Genomic DNA, 19,913 nt, shown 5'->3' with positions numbered 1-19,913 from the left:
TTACTCAGTGCACAAGATGATGTTGTGAATCAATCAGCCCACTTTAATGTCAACACGACAACTTTCACTATTCAGCTCGTTTTTATTGCCTCGTGCTTGACATACTTTAGGGTTGATTGAATCTTTAAGTGCTTAAAAAATGGATTATGTGAACCGGGAATATTCTAGTTCCTCACTTGGGGAAAAAAAATGGAGGGCATGGAAATAAAAGATGAACGAACACTGACAATGCAAAGAAACTTCAGACACTCAGCTGCCATGACATTTATCGGTAGCATGTAGCGATATAGCCGACCAATGCAATGACTAAAGCCAGCTAGCCGAGGTCATGCATGTGCGTTCAAATACAATCGCTAATAGCAGTAGATCACCCTCAATGTCCTAATCTGTCAAAGTTATGAACAGTTTGTTACACAAATTCGGCCGATGACGGAAAATATTCAGGTAACGCGACCTCTGGTAGGGCTCTGCGGAATTGAAGTGATAGTACTGCCTGAAGCCGTGCAGCAAACATCCATGCCCTCACCTCTCACATGGTAATGACCCCAGTGCATACATTCTTTAAGGATGCGTCTGTTAAGATACAAACCATGTTTTTTCTCTCTAACACACAGATACTCATACACATGCAGAGAGGTGATCGTGTACAGTACACAGGCACACAGAGACCCACGCGCTGATACACACATCAAGAGAATAAATATTGGCGGAAAGGTCAGGGTGAACTTTATCTTCACAAACAGGCTGGAGAAAACAGAGCTCCCCAGATGAAACAGAGGGACACTTTTAAGCCAAAACGTTTAATTTAAATGTTTTCATCCTGTAAAAATATCATAATATCATGACATCGCCGCTTGTCATTGGCTGCGGCATTGACGTGCCAACCCTGAGTACCCTGCAAGATCCAAGTTCTGAGAGATAATGCAGTTTTATGGAGGCCATTGTCTGCCATGTTGTTTACACACCTGTTTCTGAAACCTTAAATGATCTGTTCATCAAGCAGGTCTGGTTCTATTTATCTCCCTCTGACCTTTCGTTCTCTCCCTGTACACGGCCTGGCGTCATATTCCAACCTCACTGTATGTACACACGCATTATCTGTGCCTCTACATCCTACCTTTAACCTTGTGTCCACAAAGATACACAAACACAACAAACCGAATGTGTGCATCCTTTTCCATTTAAAGAGAGAAAGCCAGAGATTAAAAGAGGCCAGCATATTGTTGTCCACTGCGCACTTCAAAGTCTTAGAGGCTTTCTCACATGTCTTTAATGGTGTAAAGAAACAGTGGGGGACATGCAGCCGTCCAGTGGTTAGATGCTAAAGGTCCTGAGATTAAAGATGAAATTCAATTACACCAGCATCTAGCTGCCCACAGTTTAAAGTTGGACGAACTACTGTAGTGGTGGATCTTATAGCATATACATTGTTGAGACTGAGGACAACACAACACTACTTCTGTTTCAATCCAGAAAAAAGTACCTTACATGCTGCTGTTTATTTTGAGTTAATATATTTTTAGAGGAGGAAAAAAGAATGTGCACAGAAGTGTGTTTCAGATAGTTGCACATGGATTTCCCATTTCCCTCTGTTACAAAGAAACCAGAGAATTCACAAGGGAAGTTCTGTTAAAGTGTATTCAGTGACTGTACAATCTGCCCAGTTAAACACAGCATTTTTTTACTTGCACCAAAAGAAATCAATCTACAAATCGTGATAGCAAATGATCCATTGCTCCCTCAGCAATGCCATCTATCTACTTGTATACATTTTGGCAGCGCTCAGAGTTTAAGTTCTCTGGAAACATCTGTATTAGCTTGGCGAATCAGGATTTTATGTGCAGATGTGGTCAAGATTTGTCAAGCTGGATGTGAGACATCTGTCACGCCTCACATCCAGCTTGACCAGAAGCTTTCATCGAGTCATTCCACAGATTCTCAAAAAAATCCCTTGCTTTTCGCTGTGCCACTGGAAGACTTTTGCATTCTTGTTGTGATGCCATTGCAGTTTGATTCAGCTGCATGCTAAGGAAGCTCGGGGGTTACAGTCCCGCTGCAGCACAGATGAAGTCACTGTGAGGTCTTTGTCACTGAGAGGCAGTTGGCCCCTAATAATTGGCATGTATTAACTGTTTCCTCCATCCTCATAAACCCCACACAGCCTGAAGCTTCTACCATTATGCTCTGCAGCCATTTATATGCAGAGCCTTTTAGCTGGGCATTAAACATTTCTATTTTTATCTAGTGCCGAACAAATAGTTATCTAGCTAGATCTCCAAGTATGAACAAAATTGGTGTTCAGCTTGTATTTAAATTGGCTTGACTGGTTTGTATTCACGTCTTTGTTATTATAAAAAGGAATATGCATGCTGTCCAACGCAGTAATTTAATGCACTGATTCTGTTTGGTTGCCAATTTAGGGAAGCAAAGACTGCAAAACTACAACATTATGGTAAATATTTTAAATCAATCAGATGAGTTTAAATAAACACAGGGCTGTATGGTAATTGCACAAAGATAATAGCGCTAATTTGTGTATTCTCAAATGCTTTTGTTGTCTCCCCGGCACAAATGATTTTCTCAGTGTGAGACTCTTATTAATGCACTGGCAAAAAAAAAAAAAAAAAAAAAAAAAGCACAAAAATAGACATTGTTAAAGAGAATGTGTAAGTCCCCCAATTAGCACAGCTAGATTGGAACTGTTAGCATGATAATAAGAGAATAATAGAGCAGGGAAATGATCGTGTGTGTGTGTGTGTGTGTCTGTGTTGAGTGTGTTGCAGTGTGCACATGCGTGTCTGTGCGGATGCTGCGCTGCCAGTGCCTTTCCCTTGTGTTGAAGAGCTCTGTGTTAGCCTAGTAGGATTAGGTGGGGGCATTAACAGCCTAGTCAGACGGGCTTGGCTCTCGCCCAGGGAGGCTCAGTCCAGCATGTTCATCCTCCATTTAAGGAGACTGTTAGCTGATGAAGATGTGCACATGCAAGACTGAAGATAAAAGAAAGCGGTGACCCAACTCATTAGCCCCTGTGATTTAATATATTGACACTTGGATACAAATAATTCCATTTAGTGGACTCTATCGGCGGGGAGGGAGGGATCAATTTAATTAGTTATGAAATGTGACTTCTTATCAGGAAGCGGGAGAAATGCTGACGTTAAACAAAGTCGTGTGCAATTTAAACAATAAAGCCATCGTAGCCCTGTTAAAACTTAATGAGGCACAAGGAGGTGTAATAGACACAACCTCAGCAGTGGCAGTGATGGTTTGCAAATGAAGCTGAGTGGATGAACAGTTGGTACGTAATGTCATTTGTCTGTTAAAACAAAGTGTTGCTTTAGGAATATAAACAGTAGACGCTGTTTGAACGGACTGGGGTCTGTGGGTTTTGCCCCATTAGGTCATGATAATGTGTCTTTTCTTTGTGGATGGGCAATATATCGATATTATATCCATGGTGATATGAGACCAGATATCATCGTAGATTTTGGTTATCCTAATATCACAGCCTCAAGTGTCTTTTCCTGAATTTATTGGCTGCATTTCAGTGAAGTGATGTAATTTTTTCAACTTACCAGACTGGTGTAGCTGTTCTATTATTTGCCTTTGGTCATTATATTCACATTACTGATGATCATTTATCAAAAATCCCTGTATAAATATTTTGTTAAAGCACCTATACTCAACCCTACAACATCAATATCAAATATTCTGATCAAAAATATCCTGATATTTGATTTTCTCCATATCGCCCAGCCCTACTTAAAACAAGTGTGTTTTGATTCAAACTAAAAGGTGACTATTTGTGTTATTATTGCATAAAAACTGGATTTAAAGATATTTTTTAAATGTAAGAACTAATCACTGGCTTTATTGAGTCCATTCAGAAGCAGTCAACTGAAACATTTGCTTGCTTGTACTGCGTCTCTGCCAATGAAATGAGGATGTAGACAAACATAGGTCCATTATTGCTGTAAATTACACAATAAAGCCATGCTTTTGTGTAATTGGCCTTTGTATTCAGACACCTCAGCAGTTTAAGCAGCGATAATTAAGAGGCTCCATCTGAGAGGTGCCACATGAACGGCAGTAATGTGTGAAATCACACCTGAGGGTCTACTTAAAATTAGTCACCTGAGGGGTTTGTAAAGCAGCCGTGGGACGGGCTAATTTATGACACAAAACTTCCAGCCTTCCATCAGTTTTCACAGGTGACGAGAACAACCGACACAAGACAGGAGATTAGCTTGCATTTGGGAATGCGAATTTGCCTTGTAAATTAAGCACGGTGCAAAATAAAGCTGATAACTGAACATCTTTTCTTCACAAACATATAAGTTGAATGAGGCACCTTCATGTTCTGTGTGGATATCACTATAAAGCACCTGTTTAGAGCCCCGCACACCCTCCCTGGATGAAGGCAGGGCGCCTACACTTAACATCCATTGTGCCCCCCAACCCTCGCAAGGAAAATATCAGTTGAGAGAGAACACATCCTCCAGTGTGATGTTGATTTAGTTTCCTCTCCCTCTCTGCATGGACTGTGTTTTCTCTGCTAATGTTGTGCAAACTGTTTTGTCTTTGCGTTGGCTTTGCGTGGCCATCGTCCTCAGCAGTGGGCACACTCACAGGGAGAAGGAGCTGCATTAATAGGCTCCACTGTGTACGGGCAGCCGGCAGGGAGAAAGGGGCGCGTGTTTTCTTAGGGCTGGGGTGGCAAAGCAAAGCATTCAGCCCATGGCTGATGCAAAAAAAGGACCTTTTTGTTTTTGGGGCGGAGGAGAGTCCAAGCATTCCCCAACAGAACACAATGAATGAGCTATTTTGTCCTGCAGTTTTTCACAGAAACAGAACTGTAGAATTTTTTGTTTGTTTTTCCATATCTCAGTTCTCCAACACCTATTTTTTTCTTTTGAGCTTAATTTAATTGCTTATGGTTGATTTAACCTGAGCAGTATTTTTCAAACAAGATGTCATGTTACCTCTCTTGTTTGATCTTTTACACAATCATCAGCAGGCGATGATATTTGAGCACGTTTGAAAGCCTCAACGCACTTATGTCTCTAATAAAGTTGCCCCTCCTGACAGGCCCGCTCTGCTGAACAACAGAATGAGCTCTGTTGTTATGTGTGGCCCCAGCAGCTGGGAGGTAACAGTGAAGACAGAGCTTCAGTCTTTGAGGACGGGACAGAGGGGGGAAACCCAGCCATAGTGTGGACAATACCATTACACAAAATAGGGGTGGTTTTCTGTTCCAAAATCAGACAAAATTATATCTATCGTGAGTGTAAAAAAAATTAAATAAAAATTGAATAAGAGAATTAAACATGCTTCATATTGAAATATAACAGGCAATGCCAAGAGGAAATATTTATATTTTTTACAATTCTTTTATACAACCGAAAACAGTTAAAAATGGACAGACAGAGCATGTATGTCTCTCTGCTTGCCCCAAAGTGTTGGAAGATGTGATATTTCAAACCCTAACAACCACATTATTTCATAAGCCTCACATACTTAAATCCCTCTATGTTCCACCCCCCCCCCCCCCCCCGCCCTGTTCACATCACATGCTTGTAGCCGGCTATCTGACTCGCCCGTGTCCAATGTTCTTTGGTACCTCACTTCTCCCCCCTGCAATGAGGGTCCGAGGCGTTTCACTTATTCCCATTTCCATACAGCGAGGATGTATATGCAGGATAATGATGTCGGCCCCAAACCCACTTGTGCGTTTGTTTATGTCTGTTCTCTTCTTTCCCGTCATTACACATGCTGTTTGAGGGAGTCCCAGTGGATTTGGCCAGTTGACTGCGAACCTTAATTTTAGGGCCAGACCTTGGGAAAAAAAAAAAAAAAAAAAATCATTCCCCCCCAAAAAAGAGCTGATATTCTTTGCTGGAATTTGCTGTTGAAATAATCTGTATTTTAAGGGTGATTGCGTTGCTGTGTTGCACACTATTCATGGCATACATTGTGTCAGTATGTAGAAATGTTTTCAGAACCAAAGATAAAGTAATATAAAAGCAAGCTGTAGCATGAAAACTCTTCAGACACTCAAACATACGTCACTGTAGAAGCTTTAAAAGGGAAGAAAACACCTTAAAGCTCGTCTTTCATGACTATTTTCTATATAAATCAATTTTGTAGATGGAGAAATTTCAGTTAAAGAATTAGCACAATTTGCTTTGTGAACACGTCTAGAAATGCATTCTTGCATCTTGTTTTTTTGCTTTTATTATTCTTCCTACAACATTTAATGACTAAACTACATTAAATTAAAGCAGTGTGCAGAAATCCTGTAAATGCCCAGCAGTGTATTTGAGCAAACAGTAGCCTGCAGTTTTATCCAGAATTCCAAGGAAGTCAGGAGCAACGATGAGATGGGAGGAGGGCTGGAGTGGAGGGATTTGGGGTGGGGTGTGTTAGGCGGGTCAGAGGGTTGGACTACCCTGCTTTCAAACTCCCATCGACTTAATATAGACATATTGGAATGGCTGTTTTCCAAGAAGGCTTGTTTTACTGTGTAAGGAATTAGTGGAACAAGAAGTCATCTATTGGTTATTCCCTCTGGATGGTCTGACCTCACTCAAGTGTCTGGATTTGCTGCACTTTATCCTGAACAGCACTCAGTGTTAAAACACACACACACACACACACACACACACACACACACACACACACACACACACACACACAGAGGCATGACTGATGTGCAGTGTTACACTCAAACCTGAGCAAACAGTGCCTGCTGTCACAGTGAGAGCCGTACCCCAACAATTCAGAGAAAAAAACATTATGGGGCTTTTTTCCAGGCTGCTGCTTGTACACACTGTTGATTTTTGGCTTCAGTTGTCTATCTTTGACTGTTGTAGGGAAGGGGGCTGCGCAACGGCTTCAGGAAGGAAGTGAGGAGAAAGGTCAGAGACTTGACCAGGACAAGGGCCCTTTGTTAGTGACCTGAACCTCTCCAGTGTGTTTGCCCTCCCCATTCCAGTGTGCCCATTTTCGGAGCAGACAAGCAGAAATAATGTGCTTCAGTCTAGTGGGTGGTAATATGAAGACCTGGAGTCTGGAGCATCAAAGTCTGGTTCAAATTTATTGATCTATTTGTCTGATTACCATTAGCTACAGACAAATCCAAACACCATCGCATCTGTGTTCGATCAATGTGTGTGTCTGCCGTGCGGTGTAACTGTTCAGCGTACAGCGGTAGAACAACCGGCTGATAAGTGAGTGGTAAAGGAGTAATATGTGCTTAAAAACCGTTGATTGTTTCATGGGGGGAAGAAAAATCCTGAAGCAACACAGAGGATTCAACAGCCCAGAAGTGCTTTTTCCACTGAGTGATTTTCCTCCTGGTTAGGCTCCAGTACAGTGTACACCCAGCGGGCTGTGTACACAGTGGCGGGTGTTAAACATATCCTGCTGTCTAGTGTCAGTTTTACTGTGTGTGCTGCTGTTGGGATGTAGCCAGACTTGCCAGCTTCCTCAAGATCACTTTCCCTTTAAATGGATCACAAAAGGTGATTTCCACTCACAGGCGTTCGGTGTGCAGCTCAGCGGAGAGCAGGGGGGGGAACAAAGTGTGAACTATCAGTTCTTACAGCAACAGCTGGAGTCTATCCTCCCTGGGTGAAATTACAGAACCCCTCCTATAGAAAATGTGAAAGAGAAGGTTAGCGAGAACTGCGGATCTGACAGCTACTAAAGTGTGGAAGTAATTTTATTAAAATGAGATGTCAGTGAAACGTGAGTCCTCTTCTAAATGATTACTGGTGATTGTGATCTTTTCCTAATGGGAAAGGCACCTATTATAATCTAAATGATTGTACAGAATTAAGAGCATCATCACCACAAGCTCCTCAGATATTTTTTTGGGTGCGTGTGGTCGCATTGTCAGTATTTTCATAAAATACTTGAAGGGGTTTTACTTTTCACAAGTCTCCTCGAGACAAATGAATGCAGATTATATCCAAGATAAGCACATGTGTGAGAGGTGTGTTAAAAGGTGTCAAGTAGCAATTAATCAGGATGTTAGACCCAGGATCTCACAGGTCCTTTCAAGCTAATAACCATGAAACACAGTGAGAACGAGGTAGGTGTTTGTCTTTTTTGCCCCTTTAGTCTTTCAATCGTGTTAATACCGGCGGATTCTGGCAGTAAAAACAAAAACCCGCCCAGTTTCCTTCACATGGCGCATTGTGGTGCATAGCGAGTAGCAAACTTGAGTGTGGATCAGTGCAAGGAAGTGTAAGAGGGTTCAGAGGAAAAGCCAGCAGGGGGTTTTCAGGCCTCCTGGGTGCTTTGTAGAGGCTATAACAGACAGTGAGGAACATGGGTGTTGACAGGGGCCAAAGTCAGTGCTGTAATGCGCTGTACATCTCCATTAGCTCTCAGTGTTTCGGAGCTGCTTGCTCGTGTGTTGTAGGTGGATGCCTGCACGTCTAGAAAAACAGCAACACTCACTCTTTTTCGTTGCCACAAACACTTCATAGCATCACCTGAGCTCAATACAGGTCTGTAGAAATCTGTTTAAAATGTGAAATGTTTTTTTAATCACACAGCTTGTCAGAAAATAATCATAAAAGTGCATCTTTCATCTAAAATATGCTAAGTGCTGTGTGTATTTCACCACGAGTAAAGCTTACAAAAATAATGAAAAATAAATCTAGTAGTAGCAAAAGTGCGTCATTCATGGGTTAATGCAATATTAAAGCCGAATTTGTAAGTGTGTGTGTGTGTGTGTGTGTGTGTGTGTGTGTGTGTGTGTGTGTGTGTGTGCGCAAGTGCGCATATTGCATGGGTTGTAAGTGCTAGGAGAAATAAAGGGAGCTCTTTCAAGTCTACCCCGTCTTTTACACCTTGTGTATTTACACATCAGAGATGAGTCTGTCTGAGCTGCCTGACTCGTCCTCTGCAGTCTGACCCCAGGATGGGCTGCTGTTATAAACCATTGTACACTGAGCTGAGTGTTTTCTTAATATAACCTGGTTAATTTCGGCTCTTTAAGTTTTATTTACTATAAATGAATGATGAATAAGCTTTTCTGGATAACGCAGAGTGGTGCACTAGAGGAAAGTTGGGTGATTGAGCTAAATATTGCAAAAATAATAAATAAGATGTGCTGTTATTTTTCTCACAGAATAAAATAAACCTAATTAGCTCTTCCACAATATGGTATCTATATGGTATCCTACTCACAGAACTGCAAGTTGCCGCTATTTATCAAACACCAGCATCTCCTTGAGAGGGAAACAGATTGCGTGCTGGCCTGATACAGACTTCATCAGGTCATCTGAATTGATGATACATGTTGCAAGGCGGCTGAGTTCCCCCAGAAACCTCTGTTGGAGTACTTGCTGGCAGAGACGGGGGCCTCAGCCAAGTCTGTCTGACTGATCACTACAGATGCTCCTCTTCAAGTATTCCGAGTCAGATCCTTAGTGCTGGGTCTTGAGGGACAAACAATAGCACCTGTTCCTCATAAGATAGCCCATTCATGTATCTTTAATGAAGCCTGGGGGCAGATGGTGTGAAATGACATTATCCAGTACTTAGCAGTGCTAAGACAAAGGAAGAGCAGTGCCAGCACAACAATGCCGCTGTATTTACGAGGAGAAGGGAGGACGCTGCCCAAGTGCCCCGCTCACATCTGCTCCACTTCATTCTCAGACTCCTCAAGATCATCTTGGCAATAGAAATATCCCGGGCACTCAGCCCATACATAGATGAAGTTGAGGGTAACTCTTAAAGGGGGAGGAGGTTGGGTTTGTAGTAATAGAGGGAGAGTGGAAGCCACACATATGAGAGCATTTCTTTCTGTCTCTGATTTTTTTTTTTTTTAAATATACATCTTCTTTTTTTCCTCCACTTTAACAGTCAAATTAAAAAAAAAAGAAAAAAAAAAAAAGAGGCGCTTGTGAAAATGTTATAATCTGCTCAGCCACTGTGCCAGCTGTTAATTGACAGCTCAACTAACCTCCACTATTTGTTGCCACCTTGAAGCTCCTCAGAATTTGATTTGCCATTCTCTGACATTAGTTGCCGTAAATTAAACTTTAATGCGTGGAGCTCATTACTGCAAATCACAGCTATTCAAACTCAATGCATTTATTTCCCCTTCAACGCACATTCACACTCTGTCTTGCCTCGGTGAATCTTGTATATTCTGCTCCATATTTTAAAATAATAATAGTAATAAAAGCTGATATCCCAGATGAAATGACATCATTTACATTTAGTGCCGGAGGAAAATACGTCCAAGTATCTGATGCCTTTTGCGGGCTGTGTCTCGGTATATATGCTGTGTTTAATGTGTAGACATGTCTTGTAAGATTCAGTTGTGTTAATTAATGCAGTAACATGTGCCTTTTAAAATGATTAAAATCAAATAAATAATGGGATTGTGTGAACGATAAAAAATATTTAACAGTTCTTTCGTTATTTAGCATCATAACTATTGTTTGCTCATGTGAAGTAGCTGTTCTCCTGTTTATGTTTTGCTTGTATGATTTGGAAAAAAGGATGATAAAAATTATGTTTAAGCATCTTTTACATGCAACAAATACCCCATACGGTTGTACAGCAGTCTCGCAAAGATGTTTTCACTCAGGAGAATGTTTGGAACATGTCTGACAGCTAATAATTTTGTTAAGAAAAAAAAAAAAAAAGGAAGTAACTTTTAATTTACTGCTGAGGCATGTTAGTTAATTCATGAAAATGTATGAACTACCACGCAACGCACTTGTAACATACTTGGAGGGATGTGGACTTGAGGGAGCCCTTTTCTGCCCCGTGACTACCGCACATTCAGCAACAGACTCCATCTGGTTTTACAGTCCAAATACACAGACAGAGAAAAGCTGTGTTCCCCAGTGTCCCCCCCGCCTGTCACTGGCCCTACCTCATGTTGTGACATTAATTATTGTGTTTTTCCATATGTTCCATACATGCAAGGCCAAGATTCATCTTTCATCCATTCAGCCTGGAAACTTGGAACACAGATCCCTATAAAGCAATGTTTTATTTAAGGTCATTTGTCGCAGTCTCCTTGGCCATTTATTTTTTCTTCAGTAACAGCACATTTCGCAGAATTACTTTTGGAAGAATTACATACTTTTCTATTCTTCTATAATGCACTTTCTGCACTTGCACTTCTGTAAAAGCTCAGTAGGCATAAAACGGTTCTATTTATTTATTTTTCAGTCTAGCTCTGCACCTCTGGACAGATCAATAAAGTAGTTTTAAGTAGGTTTAGCGTGCTAGCTGTGAAAGAAACTGGGTGCGACTACTCCGGTAAAGGGTCTACAGGGGGAGCAGCACAGGCTGAAAAAGTGGAGATCATAGCAGACCTCAGCCAGAACATGGGGGAAAAGTCATTGCTCAGAGCAGGTTGATTTCATGCCCCAATGCAGCGGCAGTAATTGCGCCCAGACCCGTTTTATTGCGAGTTGATTTTAAGGAGGGATGAATGGAGAAACATTCTGTAAAGTGTTTATTTTGGGGGATGACCTTTATTAACCCATTTTCCAGGCAGGTTCCCCTGAGGTGGCCTGGCTCAGTGCGAGATTAACCCTCGCAGGCCCGTGGTAGCCGGGCTGCTCCCCGTCATAGAGTTTCAGGAAGCAGGGAATGACAGTAAGATTGGAGCTTGCAACATGTGTGCAAAACCCCCACACACCACTTTTGAGACATAAGCGACTCACCCACCCTTGACACACACATGCAGGGAGTTTGGGTTGATATTCCCAGTAGGCAAGTCAGCAGCAGACTGGAGGATGGTGAAGGTTAATATGTGAGTGGAACAGACAGTCAGAGAATGACATTAAAATGAAATACAGCAAGCGGCACGCACTTTTCAACCGCTTGCTATTTTTCCTCTGCTGAAAACAGTCGTAGTAAATTACTGGATTGTCTTCAGGCTTTTATCATTTAAATAAATGATCATCCAAGATTATATGAGTGGATGAGGTGAGGGTCTCCTGTGTAAAACATTCAACAATCCTCTTGCTAACATGCTGTGTCTACTGCAACAGCAAGAGTGTTGGTGAATGCTTCTTTCAACATGTCCAGTACGTCTCTACAGAAGCTGTACGGACCTGCTGAGCCTCTCTGCTCTCTGTCCTGCATGTCACTTCCTCTAACTGACACTGGAACAATGTGCGTATGCGAGGGCCTTTGATGTTCCGAGGTGAAATTGTGGTTTGGATTAAGAGCAGGCGTAGCTCGGCCAGGTATTGTGCGAGCACACGAGGGCCGTCAGTGCCGCAGAGCTCCCTGTCAGCACGCGTTAGACGGAGCTGTGATCTGGCCTCCCCCTGAGTGGGCTCTGTGTTTCTGTGTACCATGCCTATGCTTAGGCCTCTCTCTGATCTCTGCTCCCTATCTGTTCAGCAGGTCCAGGGTCACATGCCTCCGCTCATGATCCCCATTTTTCCACACGACCAACGCACTCTGGCAGCAGCAGCCGCCGCCCAGCAAGGATTTCTCTTCCCTCCGGGAATGTCTTATAAGCCAGGTATGCTTGCAGCTTAAGTCTTCATTTTGTCATTCCCACTTTCTCTCTGCTTGCCATGTCTTTTCCCTTTACACTTTGATTCATAATTATGAGTTTTAGTTTTAAAGTTGCTACACTTACATAGCAACCAAGTGACAACCGGGGCTAAAAAAATGAAGCCAATACGGAAGTGCCAGAATCTGCAGTTCTTCAAATGGCCACTTGAGGCTGGCTATTTGAGAGCCAGTCAGTCCCCACAGACCCCTTTTGTTAAAATGCCCAACGTTTAAAGCAGAAATAATCATGTTAACAGCCTGGTACAAAAACAATTTGGGTTTCTAAAGCTATTTCCCCTTTCATGACAACTGTACAGGTGGTGAATTTTTATGTAACACACCCACTTACATTTTATGAAGGCTTAAAGTTACGCAAAATTAAAGGCCTGACGTCACCACCCCTTGCTCTGCCACAGCTCCACCCTTTTGTCCAAATATGGTCACTTCTGGCTCCAAAAATCCAAGATGGCGACACCCAAAGCACCAAACTCAAAGCTTCGAAATGGGAGTCCACAAACTAAGTGGCCTGCCTGCATTATTTTAATACAGTCTCTGATAGCAACAAACTTGACACTTGAGGCCACTGGCATGCCCTACTCTGTCTGAACTTGGACTCGACACCAAGGCCTGGGAATGCTCTAGTCCATGTGGAACAATAGATATGGGTAGAGAAGCCGAGGAATGTCAACATGAAAGTGTATTTCGGGAGTGTGCCGGCTGTAATCGTTTTCTACTGTTTGAGATCCAATAACTCAGGCGATGAACCCTGCATGAAAAGTCTTATATTGTTATATGCTTAAAAAGCAACTCCCCTCTTCTCCCCTTTTACAGTTTTGCACAATTATGTCTTTTGACAGTGAAATTAAGTAATTAAAAGACAATTATAAGGTGAGAAGCTTGTGGGTGATACAAGGAACAGGTTTTCCTGCATGTATAACTGTTTTCATTGCCTGTAGCAGCATGTCTCTTTCTCTCCCTTTGTCTTTTGAATTGAGTGAGGGAGAAGTCCTCAGAATAAAAACAACGTTTTCGGAAAAAGGTGTTGCAACATGTTGTCCGATACCGTGCCAAAACAATAACCCCGTACACCCTCATATTCTTGTGAAAATGTAAGATGTGTCATCAATATACTACTGTTTGTTAAATGTTAAAAAAATACCCATGGCCCTAGTTGCTCCCTTCTTCACCTCACATGGCTCACGTGGTCCCAGAGCCTGCAGTTTTTGATGTTTCTTAGTTATTTAATCAATTTAAACTGATTTTGTACTTTTTTTTTTAAGTTTTCCTATTTTCACTCCCACGCACGCAAATAGAAGGAGACGGTGTGTTGCTGAAAACTTCACTGTCAAAGAGAAAAGGATTTATGAGTCAGCTTGAAAGAGGAAAGTCCTCCTGTTTGTCATAAAACAGTACCAGAACAAGGAAGAGGACTGGAAATGGAAAAAGAAACACAGGGAAGTCAGCAGGTTCGCAGCAGAACATTAAAAGGTGTGGTAGTGCAGTTAATGAATTAACTATAAAACCACAGGATGAAAAAGAAAGTCAGCTATTTTGGAACTATGGAGCCATGACAGCTTAAACAAAGTGCCTGAGGGGGAGTCTTTTACCAGTGTGCTTTCTGCAATAGATTTGACACGGAAAATGTTTTAGTTCAAATAACAGGAGCTATTATGGAATCATGGTCAGGGGTCGCCATGTGTATAGTTCCTGCATAATTCATGAGTTCATGAAGAAAAAGCAAAGGGGGTCTGAAAATGACTCGTGCAGTCAGGAGAGGTATTTCAAAAACCTCTATTATTTCTCCCCGTCCCGCACAATATACACAATATATCCAGAGAGTACAATGTTATCGCCACCACCTGCAGGGTATACAGGATGCTGCCGTGTCTTTTCTCCATGAAGTGAGTGGCCAAGCATTCACTTCCAAGACTAAGGCACACTAATCTGATGTTATCATTATGAGAAAGCTCCCAGGGACCACTGCTTATGACCCCCGGCCCCGTGGTGCTCACATAGCAAGAGAGTCATTCTGGCACCGTAGTGGTAAGTCATCACCTCATCCACTGGCTGTGCTCAATGGCCTGGTGCTGCATGGTAGGCAAGCACAGTCATAGAAACACCAACTCATCTTTTAAACAAATAGACTAGAGAATCCTGTCCGTTTGCACTGTTTACACAGACGTGGCAGCATTCAGGCTGATGTGCCTCTAATGGACCCACAGAATGGCCCCATAGTCTTTGGGTTCCTCTGCCAGTCTTCCTCATAGACATCCTGCTGAACGTTGCTGGTTTTGTCATTCCCCTTTCTTTTCTTTTTTTTTTCTTTCTTTTTTTTTTAGATTTAGGCATGTTTTTTTCCTGATGTACTGTAACTTAAATTTCAGCCCAGTACCCTGAAGAAAATGTTGGCAGTATACGTTTCTTCACACCACAAATACACTACATTTTCACATTTCGTACATATCACATCAACGTCTTTAAATTGACGTAGCATATGAGCTGACTTTGTTATCGGCGGTCACGCCTGCCAAGCTGCAGATGACAGTTTGAGACCAACAAATACATAAGCAGTTGTCTTTTAGCAAGTCGCTGCTGTATTTCCATCGGCTTTTTTAAGCTCCAAATGTGGGTGTTTTGTAACCACCAGTTGACGGCAATAGCGCTACGAAAAATGAGACAGTGCTGCTTTTTTTTTTTTGCTGGAATCGTGCCTAAGAAACTGGGTATTTTAAGCCAAAATATATTTTCCGAACCATTACCAAGTGTTTTTGTGACTAACATATCTGCCACATAATAAAGTGAAAATGTAACGTATCCATTGTTTCCAAAACGTACAATGCCGACATTTTTTTTTTTTGGGGGGGGGGGGGGGGGGGGGGGGGGGTGTTCATGTGGTGAATGGGTTGTCAATAAATTACCCTTGGTAAGTTTTTTTTAAACTCCATATCCTCACTTGAGAATGAAATTTAATTTGTATAAAACTAAATACCTGTTTATTTATTTTCATGTAAGCCTGTTTTTCTGCGAACAGCCTTGATAATTCCATACAATTTAAACGCCAGTGAAAATAGAAAATAGGTTTGAGGGTTGCAGCCTTCGTTCATCATCATTTTATCTGTTCTAAGAAAGCTCTCAACGTCATCCGTCAACCCTGAGCAGACCTATGACTTACATTTCATGGCACTGCATAAGCAGGGAAATACAGCCTGTTGTGACCATGGCGTCACCTGTATTACCCCCACCCTTAGCATTCAGAGAGTCCAGGCTCTGGGCATGGGACCAGCAATGGCCAGTTAAATAAAAAACACAGTTTCGCATGTAATTCCCTTTCAACGGTGACGTTACCCTGGCACTGCGCCCATTCCACTGGAGTCTGGTTGCCTCGACTATGTGCACCCAAGACCCAGACCTTGGAGCCCGAGACCCCCCAGCAGTGGCAGTGCGCTCACTTAGCACATGACCCTCCCCAGGTTTCACATGACATCTAAAGACATCGAGCCATTTATTATTCCCAACCCTACGTCACAGACAGCACAGAGAGAAGGAGACAGAGAGAAAGTGATACCAAAAAAAGGAGGTGTAGAAATAACCACGGTGCACCCCCGCACATCCAACCCAGCACTATTTGAAACCACTTCTGCTGTGTGATTTTATTTGCTACTAAATGGGGATTGAATTTCCATGGCCTGTATCACATTGTGCTGTGCTGTACAAGATTGCAAAGTGAGGCGAGCGGGTGAGGGCAAAGTGAAAGAGAAGGTATATACATTTACCTTGTCTGTGGCTTAATGGCTCCATATGTTTGTGAGAAGAAGTGACAGGCAGAAGTGGGGTCTGAGCGAAGGCCAACTACCCCTCCCCACTCCCACTGTGCACCCCACCTCCCCTCCTCCAGACACATGCTTCAAACCAACCTCCCCCCATGAACGCTGCGCTGCCCCGTCTCACTGGGGCTGTTCTGTCCGTTCTAACACACTAGGTTGAGTGTGTGAAAGCGTCTGGTGCTCAGTTATACACCCCCATGGATATCACTCATACAGCAGCCGTTTTTATATCCCTGTCTGACAAACGTGCTGATGGCAGGCCAACAGTAGTGAATAGTAATGAATAGTGCTGCTATTATATATCTCTTCTTTGCTTGATCACGGCAATGTGCGAGATAAGAACGTGTGGGTTTTTTAACCTTGTTATTCTGACTACACACTTGTTCCAACCAGTTCGCATACAAGTGCTTTCACAGTGCTGCCAAAGCTATCATTCAGAAACAAACAATGTAGTGTTGAACAATAGCCAGGCAAGTCTACAGCTGTATGAACTGCCTGAGAGAACATGCTGGTGCTTTTACATAATCGCTAATTGAATACCAGGGGAGATATTTAACATTTACTCTGAGCACAGACGCACGCACAAACCTTAACAGAACTCCTAACTTGTAAAACTATGTAGTAGTTGTTTCCAGGAGGAGCAGTGTGCAGGTGGAGGAAGGAGGGAATGGCGTGGAACGTTCCTAAGTAATCCTGCTCCAGTCAAACCAGCTTAGCCTTTTGTTAATGCAGATGTTTGGGCTTGAAGCCGAGGGCTCGTTGTAATGTGCCACATTGCTGTGGCAAAGTAGCGGAGGGCCCGGGATCCGTGTTGGCACTTGCCTGGTCGCTGTGGGCCGGCTCATTGTCTGAACCTGTATGCATTGTTGTCTCTCTCTCCCTCTCTCTGACAGGTGATAACTACCCGGTGCAGTTCATTCCATCCACAATGGCAGCTGCAGCAGCGTCAGGACTCAGCCCCCTCCAGCTTCAGGTATGTACAGTACTATGACAAAGAATGCTAGGGACGCCCGCCAAGCCCGGGGTAGAAAGGATGGCTAAGCAGCTGTACGCTAAGTAATGAGCTGCACACTAAATAATCCTGGAGGCCCCTAGCTCACACACGCTTATCACCTTACATATGTAATTTATCCTGTTTTATAGAGGATTTATCCCCACTAGCTCTGCCAGACAGAGGAGTTAGGAAGATAATAGTTATTAGAGGGAATGAGAATCACTTTGGTTGCCTTAATCGCCCGCCAGTGAATTTATCAGAAGACAATTGACTGTGTAAGCAAAGAATTTCCTTCTTATTGCTTTTATCTGGTAGAACCACTGTAATATTTCTTTTATCTCTGTGTGGAAGACAAATGAGAGAAAAGAATGGACCAAAAAAAAAAAGAAACAAAGTCATTTTAATCTGTTCTCAAGGTATGTTGTACAAAGTGAGGCTGAGTAAGGGTTTTGAGCAACATAAAATGTTGGGACAGGCTCCAAGCCCTACAGGCTCAACCAGGACTTTTCTCACACAGCATTTAAAAAAAAGCTGAACCCAGGTCAGGGCTTAACCTGAGGCCATAATGTTTAATATAGATAACTGCCTTCTTTCTATCCTTCAAGTTGTTACTATCACAAATACTGTTACCAGGGCTTCCTTTAGTCTGTGCATGATCTTTGTTGTCAAACCGGTGATTATGATTCCCTTGCTAATTTTGACTTTTATCTACATAAAAGACATGCAAGTAGCAACGGAAAGCTGAATAACCATCATATTCACTCAGCTGCACCGCTGCTTGTTGCAGTTTCCTTTGCAGTTCTGAGTAATTGTAGATCTTAGGTCTTGAAACTATAAATCAGCCTTTGGAAACAAAAGAAGGAAAGAAAGGATTAAAAAGCATCTCTGTTCTGACATGTGGTTAAGTGGCCACTGCTGCTTTGTGGACAACAGGGAGAAGTTACTGAACGCTGCAACATGTGATGCTCAACAACAGAAAAGAAGAACATCAAGATTAAACAAGAGAGCTCAAGACTGAGGGGGGAAAAACTCTTTGCACGCTGATATATGTGGCATTTGTCCTTCTGAGGCTACCACTGTCAGTGTTAACGAGCCTTGGCAAGTTCTAACAATGCATGCAGCTGGCTCTGGAGGGCTGTGCGTCATTATGCAGCCATGAGAGGAGCTATTAGAAGCATGTAAGGTGTTAAATGAGTCTGCTCATGTTTGAAGACGTGCGGCCGTGAGAGCAAAAGGTGGAGGCTGTGTATGTGAATATGATTTTCTGGAGCGTATATGTGTGACTTAGTTTGTGTATCATGGAGAAGTTGGTTGGAAAGGAGTGGTAGTTCAGACAGGCATGTGGAGTCTATTTATAATGGTGTATGAGGTCAGATGAGACAGTCATATATCTGAAGGAGGGGAGACGGGTCGAGAGTGATTAATTCTGATTATGTACCTAACCCTGGGAATGGGCAAAAACAGTGCCTCCAAGACCATGACTTGGCTGACCTTTACAGAACACAGTAAACAAAAAGAGGTGCATTTTCCATTAATTGAAGTCTGTCAGCCTGTCACATATTCCGCCTGCTGGCTGCTATTTACCCTGCACAGAGACTCCCCTTAAAACAGCAAGGCAAGTCAAACATGCCCTTTTCTACATAGCTGGGATCAACAAACCATGTGACTGCCACCACTTCCTCTACAAAGCACTGGGAGCCCGCTATGATTAAAAACATCATATCAAGCCAGACATGGAATTAAGTTAGGGTTGTCTCCTCCCTTTTGGAGCAATAATAGCTGCTTCTTCCTCGAAATTAAACTATTGAAAAGTCTACTCCGATGTCTGTGTGTGTGTGTGTGTGTGTGTGTGTGTTTGAGAACGAGAACTCGTGTACAAGGAAGCAGAAAAAAATATTCTCGCAAAATCCAAAGAGGAAAAACAACACAAATTTGAGTTGAATGAAATGTAGGAAAGCACCTGTGGCTGCACTCTAGACAGGGTCCCTACATCTTAAGGCAAATTAGACTCTTAAAGACTTTTTTAATACCACTCGAAATTAAATTCAGGACAATTTTACAACAACCAAAATTTAGAAGAAAGAGCCAACATCAGTTACTTAGTGTTAGGGATAATTCTGCCTATTAAAAATGACTTAACAATTTAGTCTTTCTCACTCTGCATGTGAAATTACACTTCTTGATTCCCATTATATCAAGTGTGGAAAACTCTTTGGAAAAAATATACTGAGCATTGTATGTATTGCCTTGTACCAGTTTCAGCCATGCGACAAAATCTTGAATTAGACAATCTTCCTTGAATTCGCACTTCCCCACTAGCTAGCTAGCAGACAGTGGATCCTCTGCATCTCAGCAAGAAACACTATGTGAATGTTGCATTTTAAAGACTTTCAAAGATTGATTTGGCATTTTAATACCAATTAAGGCTTTATTTTTAGATGACTGAATCCAGTGCCTTACAAGACTTTTTAAGGATCTATCGGAACCCTGCTACAGTAGATTTGTCTTAGGCATGGATGGATTACTGAACAGGCCAACCGGGC

At 42.4% G+C, this 19,913-nt stretch overlaps 1 protein-coding gene across 6 annotated transcripts in view; it reads left to right on the top strand.

Moving 5' to 3' along the window:
- The window catches only part of sox6 (SRY-box transcription factor 6), a 149,224-nt gene that overhangs the window by 91,237 nt on the left and 38,074 nt on the right, over nucleotides 1–19,913 (top strand). For 4 of the 6 annotated variants that reach the window (XM_050043079.1, XM_050043098.1, XM_050043107.1 and 1 more), the window contains 2 exons: nucleotides 12,394–12,517; nucleotides 17,270–17,349. In XM_050043079.1, coding sequence (XP_049899036.1) covers nucleotides 12,394–12,517; nucleotides 17,270–17,349 — 204 coding nt within the window. The remainder of the gene's footprint in view (nucleotides 1–12,393; nucleotides 12,518–17,269; nucleotides 17,350–19,913) is intronic. The other 2 variants (XM_050043116.1, XM_050043089.1) reach the window with 1 other exon arrangement.

Source organism: Epinephelus moara, chromosome 1 (genome assembly GCF_006386435.1).
Source record: "Epinephelus moara isolate mb chromosome 1, YSFRI_EMoa_1.0, whole genome shotgun sequence".
Classification (NCBI taxonomy): Eukaryota; Metazoa; Chordata; class Actinopteri; order Perciformes; family Serranidae; genus Epinephelus; species Epinephelus moara.
Note: the sequence above shows the minus strand (reverse complement) of the source record. Positions and strands in the feature narration are given on the sequence as shown.